We start from the raw sequence: 7,041 nt of genomic DNA on the forward strand, positions 1-7,041 counted from the left end.
AGCACAGGGCAAAACAAGGGAGCTGTTGGGGAGTGGGGCTCGCAGACAAGTAATTCCAAAGATGTTTGTGTTTGTTCAGGTTCCTAAAAAACTGAAGGAAATAATCTTCTGTTCTGCTATGACAGTGGTTTGTCATGAGTTCCAAAACACTTTACTAGAGGTTTATATTCCGTTAGTTTGTGTGTGGTGTGGGTTGACTCTTTGGTTCTTAGGAGTTCTTTCCTGGGTATTTGCTTGTTGAATGTACTAGAAGAAATGCCATCATGAACAAGGTGCAAGACTTTGCAAAACTTGGTCATTTTTGGAATCCAAATCCTCGAGTGATAAAAGAATAAGAGGCTTCAATTTACTGCATGGTATCTTGTACAAATCGAGCATCTAGAGAGCAAACTGCCTAGAGAGTTGCTGCGTTTTGTTGCAGTTTAGCTAAACTGCTGTTTATGCTAGAAGCTATTAAAATATAATTTACTTGCTTACTTTGTTGTGTCAAATCTATGTAATGAAGCGAGGTGGGTGTTTTCATTTGCAATCTATTGCTTCAAGACATACCAGCACGGTATTGAATTCATCTGAGTCTTGTGCCTGTTAAGCTTTACTAAATCAACCTCTAGTGTGCAAGCTGAAATATTTCTCAGGAAATGAGTTTGGCCCTCAATTTATAGTATGTGCTAACCATAATGAAGTATTGTATGCAGCACATGCTAGAATATAAAGCACTTTCAGGTTATAATATTTTATATTAGAATCTCATATTGTAAAATAATCATTTAGTGTTGAGAAGAAAACAGTGACAGTTTTTTACAGTGAATTAATATGTTTTGGGTCATTTGGATTAGAGTTAAGTATCTAGCCAATATTGCCATTTGCTGAAGAATGGTTTAATAAGTCATAAGTTAGGTCAATTTTGAAATAAAAATTTTGTCTCGATTTATGTTTAATTGTCTTGGAAAACACTGAAATAAAAGTTTTCACTGTGGTTTGTTTTTTTTTTTTTAACAGTTTACTCTTTTCAGAAAAAGATTCTGTTGAGGCCTTCTCTGAAATAACTTAAAGCTCTTCTGATTTTTAGCTTTACAGCATTTTGTATCAGACCGAAAAATTACCAGTTGCAAAGTACGTTTCCACTGGTAATTATGTTTACTTGATATCTAGGTTGTGCTATGTGGGAATAGATTTTGGGCATTCAGTAGAGTCCTGTTGGATGATTTAAATAAAGCTGCTATTTGTGTCACTCTATTGCTGTCTCTTTGCGTGGAATCTCATGAGCTTTATTAATCCTGTTCTAGGTTTGCTTATACTGTCTATGATAGAAATGGACAGCAAGGTCGTTTTAACATGCCCAAAAAGTTTGGGTTTGAGAGTCATGAGATGTGGGATCTGCTCTTTATTCTTCCACAGATTTTCTATTTGATTCTGGCTAAGTAATTCAATCTGGTTTAGTATTTAAAAAATACGTATAAGTAAGCAAGTAATGTTAACTTGTAATCGTTCAATGGCACTGCAGAAGTACTTACTTTAATTGAGATTTCTTTGATATTACACTTTGATATGCCAATACTTGTGGGTTTTATGCTGAATTCTTTTCCTACAGTAAATTAAAGATATGTTATTTGGGTTTTTTTCTCTTTATGGGAGAACAGAAGATCAGATTTCTTGCTTTAGAACTTAAATCAGATTCATTTTTTTAAGTAAAACTTTAAGCTAACAGTACTTTGGTTCTTGAAAAACGTTGTATCTGTCCTGGTTAGAATCCTTTTTACCTTCAGATACTGTTTAAGGTTTCTTGGGCTTTTATTAATCTCCCAAATACCTAGCTATTTTTTATAGTTAATGTACCTCTGCACTGTCTGGCAATGATTGCTTAGCTGGTTGTTGTCACAGGACTTAGGAGATTATGATTTATGGATTTGGGTAAACTACATCTGTGAGTAAAAAGGCAGTATAAAACCTACATGAAATTTAAATCTTAAATAAACTGTATCTTTTCACTATCATACACTGTAATTCACATTAGCGGTCTTTATCCCATGTATGGGGGTGATATACTTGTAGATTAGCAAGTCTTTCAAAATTTTTGAATAGATGAGTATATATTGTGTAGTTCTATTGATTCGTCCAAGATTTCACAAATATTCATTAAAATGAAAGAAAGCAAGTACAATACACAAACAAATCTGGAATCATAATTATCTAACAGACCAGCAAAAATCTGTTGCCATAGAGAAATTGCTTCTTACAAAAATAGAAATATTTTGTGGGGGAAATGTTGGCCACTTTTGTGGTTGCTTACTTTGGGATGCCAACTGGAAGACTGGAAGTGGCTGTTAGTGTATATGATTGTACTAGGTGTGGTTTCCTTGTACTTTCTATTATTATTATTCTACTTCTGCTTTACCATATGGAAGAAATGCGTGCTTTGTAATACAGATTTGAAGGAATCATGGAAATGTTGAAATTCCAAAATTTTAAACAGCAATTTTTGTTGAAATGTAAAAAAATATATATATTGTGAGGTCATGGAAAGATGTTTGAGATTAAAAAAAAGTTTGTTAAAATGTGTGGTGTCAGGATTACACTCTTTATCAGCTTTTTTATTTTATTAATCTGATTCTTCCACTTATAGCTTAAATGGAAAAATTGGATTTGCCTTTGGCTTTAATTCAGTCTATTCTATTCACAGAAAGGTTCACTTGCATGTTGTTACTCCATTAAAAACATTTCACAAATAGTGCCAGCCAGAATTAATAACAGTTAAGTCTAGCATTTTCAAAGACATTAAAAAAAAAAGGGAAAATAACTCTTTTTCTCGTGCATCAGCATTTTCTATTAAAAAAGAAATAATTGGGGCAATTGTATATTTAGTGTCAAAATTGCTGTTGGCTGAGTAACTTACTTTTCCAAATGTTTTTGGCTCACATAATGCTACTGTGGCCCATCTCTGTAGCAGTTCATTCTAGTTCACCTGGATTTATATATTTATCTGCTTGGGAAAAATGATCCTGTCTGTAGTGAAATATGTGTTTCCCCTTCAGATCTATGTTATCTGATGAAATTAAAGTAAAAGCTTTTTAAGAAGTCCATTATAATATCTCTGAAAGACTTAAGACTCAAACTGAAATCTGTCCTCTGCAGGCAAGCAGATTAGCAAGACTAATGGTGGGTGGATGGGCATAATACCTTTTTTTTGCCAAGACCCTGCTGGTCATGTTTCTTCCTCTCCATATGTTGCCCTCTTTTTATAAGCACTGTAGTGGTGTTTGGGGCTTCAGCTGACTGCAGGGTGTCATTGTCAGGAGTGCTGTACGTATACTGAGCAGCAGTCTTGCTCTTGACCGTATTAAAATAGGCGAGGGGAGTGAAAACCGTGAGAAATCATGTGTTGTTCCCACCTTACAGGTAGGGAATTTATCCACCAAGAGTACAGTATCTCTCACAATCATGGAGTCTGAGGAAAAGCCAACCAACCGTCAGAGCAAAGCTTCCTTTGATCTGTGGTGTACAGCAGTCATAAGGCCAGTCTTGTATCGTGTAGTGGAACCAAGCTCTCTCTAACTTCATTTTTGTATTCTAACTTTCCAAAGTGTTTTGCAAAGTCTACAGGGCCTGGTAGTTCCTGTAATAGCAATATTGTTGTTGTGGCTCTAGGGATGGTTTTGTTTGAACTGTAGCCAGTTTCTTGAAAAGAGCTATGATTTTGTGTGCCCAGCTGTATATTTTAAGGCCAGTGACCAACTGGGCACTAAAACCATCAAAATGCTTGTATCCAAACAGCATAAAAATCATAATTATTGATGATAACCAATTCGAGGATTTCCAGAAGTGTTTCTGGTAAAGAAACATTAGCAATTTCTTCAGTAGGAAGGTAAAATAGTGTTTTTTTAATTAAGGTAGTATTGATCCATGATTTCTACAGAAAGCATGGGTGTTTGGATACAGCTTCTAGTGATTTCATTTGTCTCTTGAACGAACACAGGCATAATCATGGATTCTAATTAATTTTCTCTCTCTGTAAACAAATGAGCTGGAGAATCCATTTTTGCTGATACAAAGCTAAACATTCAGGGTTAATGGGTGAATCATGATTAAAAAAATTGAAAAGCATGGTTGTCTTGTCAGCTAATGCAGTTTTCCATGTCTTTGTAAGCCATTAGGAACTGAATTTGTAAGAAGGGTATACACAAATGCTAAAGATCTTCAGGGGTAGAAGGCAACTTACTGCCGGAGGTAGAGAGAGAGGCTCAGGCGATTCACAGCTCTTAAGTTAAGCTGGACTCCCTTCATTGCTCTCTGAAGGCCCCTGTGTGTATGTGCGTGCACATGTGCAGGTGTGTGTATGTGCTCCAAGGTTAAAGCAGACAATGCCTTTAATATGTGTAACAGTTACAGCAGAATGACTTTATCTTCTGATATTTCAATAAATGAGAGTAACTGTGCAGGTTTTGCACATGATGAGTACAGGTAATGCATCTTAAATTTTCCTTTCATTGAAAGAATCTGAAGATAGGTTGCATTTTAAATAGTGTTCGCTTTTCTGTGCGCCAAAAGCATGTCTAGGTACTTTTTCTCAGCTGGCTTGCAGAGAAAGCTTTTTCACGATTCTGGTCTTCTAAGTCCATTTTTAAATGGACCTTAAGCTCCTACTTTAATTAAATGTTATTTGTTTCACCCCATCTCCTTTTAATCAAATCAGAGTTTAAAAAATAATGAAAGTGTTAGTAATAAAATGAAGTTGTTGGGGTTTTTTTCTAATGAAAGAGCAATAGTAAGTTCTGATCCTTTTGTGCATCAGTCTGACGTATGTGTCTATACTGTGCTTGCTTTATTTGGCATGAGTGTCCTCATATAATAGTTTGTGTTTCTTACAGCTAAGAAACAGTTATCTACTAAGTACTAGTGGATTAACTGTATCCCATAACTGATTCAACAACGTTGAATCAATTTCTCTTTGTTTCAGGTGACCAGACTTTAAGAGTTTGGGATGTGAAAGCCCCAGGAGTCAAACTTGTGATACCGGCCCACCAGGCTGAGATCTTGAGCTGTGACTGGTGCAAATATGATGAGGTATAAACCTGTTCGTCCAACTGTTTTCCTAATTAAACCACTCTCATTAAATAGCGTGTTTTTTTACTGCAACTTTAATGCATCTTCTCTTTATAAAAACATGTCTAGTTGCTTTGTTGCTCTCGTTCGCTATTACATCTTCAGAAGAGCATTGTTCCAACAGATAGACAGCCCAAGTAGATCAGAGGTTTTGCTTATACTTTTGTATAGTGGACAGAATAGTCCATAGTGGAGAAACAGTTTGTATTTCTCTAGTCTCTTTAATTTACACACTGGAGACCTCATTGATAATTTATTCAGCTGTATTGTTTGATTTATCTAACTTTTGTAGCCAACATACGCATCACTGCAATTTAATAATTAAAGTGTCCTGATATATCTGTGTTTTATCAAATCATCAGAACTTGCTGGTAACTGGTGCAGTTGACTGTAGCTTGAAAGGCTGGGATTTGCGGAACATCCGGCAACCAGTGTTCATCTTGCTTGGTCATACCTATGCTATCAGAAGAGTAAAAGTAAGTTGTATTTTATTCCCCATTGACCACCACTGAATTGTTACATGAATTTTTCTGGAAAGCAGTAATATTTTATATTATCTAATAACTAGGAGAAAAACCAACAGGTGTTGAAGATTTTAGATGCTACAGTGACTGTTCTTGGAAACCTTCAGTTTAGCACTGTAAAACATTTTGAAGTTTAGCAGATTGTTGGGATTTCAAAGTAAATGACATCTTCAAAGTCAATATATTTCCATGATGAGTGTTCGAGAGCTTGAGAGAGGGTTGGGAGGTTTACTTCAGCTAAGCTATATGGGAAATTTGAGATAGAGAAAATACCTTCCCTTATTCGTTTTTTAAATGGTGCTGTGCCTTTTTCTTTCCATACAAAGGGTCAATATTCACATAAGGCAAGGTATAGAACTTGTTGTGAATATGTATTTTTGTGTATGCAAAGAAAATGTTAATATGTTCAAAGAGATTTTGAAACTTTATGCATGAAAGGCTACAGATGAATATAGTGGATCTGTGTACTACTCGATCACCCACTGATAGGAATTTGTTCTAGATGCACGATAACATTTTTTTTCATATTAGTGCTTTTTTTTTTATATATTAGTCAGATAATACCTGATCCTTTTAAAGCCTTTCAGGAACAGGTATGTTTATTAATATTTTCTAGGAGGTCTGAACTGGCAGAAAAAACAATTATCCTGACTCAGTATTTTGCTTCACATGCCCTTGGAATTTTTGATGTGCTTCTAACAACTTTAAAAGTTACTGCACTTAAGTTGTAATTTGCCAGAAAAGGGTGTGACTCAGGGAGTGGTTCCATATCACAAATCCTGTTTGTGTCCAGACAGCCTGAGCAGCTCCTACTCCTGCTTATCCCAGCTACCCTTGGCTCCTATCCCCACTGGTGGTGGCTGTCCAGTCTTTTTTTCTAATTTAATTCCTGCATGACTGTGCTCCAATCTAGCTCTGTGAAATGTTCTTCATAGCAGAAGAACATTTAGCAGTGGTGTGTGTTTGTTTTTTCTTGTTTTTTAACAAGATCATTTTGCAACTCCAATTTGACAGCCATTAAGGCAGATGAATCAATACAGTATCAATCAATACAGACTGTCATATTCTTACTCTGAAAGTTAGTGGGATCTTTTAAAAGCAGCTCTGCCGCTAAGGGATTCATAGCACATTGTGTCTTCATGATAAAATGGAGAAAGTAAATGCAGAATTGTTATTCACCATAACCTGTGATAGCAGAACTAAAGTAGAAGATGGGTTTACAAGCAGATGGAATTACTTCTTTTACACATCAGACGGTAGACTTCTTGAATTAGCTCTCTGCACAAGAGGTTGCATAGGCAGGCAGTGTCATCAGGTTCCTGGATAGCAGCTGGTTGATAAACAGATACTAGAAGAGCTAGACAGGGATAGAATCTCTAATTTCTCTACTCTCTATCATCCTGGGCTGCATTAGGAA

General features: G+C 35.8%; 1 protein-coding gene across 1 annotated transcript in view; it reads left to right on the top strand.

Annotated features, from left to right (window-relative positions):
* Nucleotides 1-7,041, top strand: part of PEX7 (peroxisomal biogenesis factor 7) — a 49,348-nt gene that overhangs the window by 13,640 nt on the left and 28,667 nt on the right. The window contains exons 6-7 of the mRNA XM_009319142.1: nucleotides 4,955-5,061; nucleotides 5,463-5,576. Coding sequence (XP_009317417.1) covers nucleotides 4,955-5,061; nucleotides 5,463-5,576 — 221 coding nt within the window. The remainder of the gene's footprint in view (nucleotides 1-4,954; nucleotides 5,062-5,462; nucleotides 5,577-7,041) is intronic.

The sequence above is a fragment of the Pygoscelis adeliae genome, unplaced genomic scaffold, assembly GCF_000699105.1.
Source record: "Pygoscelis adeliae isolate BGI_AS28 unplaced genomic scaffold, ASM69910v1 Scaffold172, whole genome shotgun sequence".
Lineage (NCBI taxonomy): Eukaryota > Metazoa > Chordata > Aves > Sphenisciformes > Spheniscidae > Pygoscelis > Pygoscelis adeliae.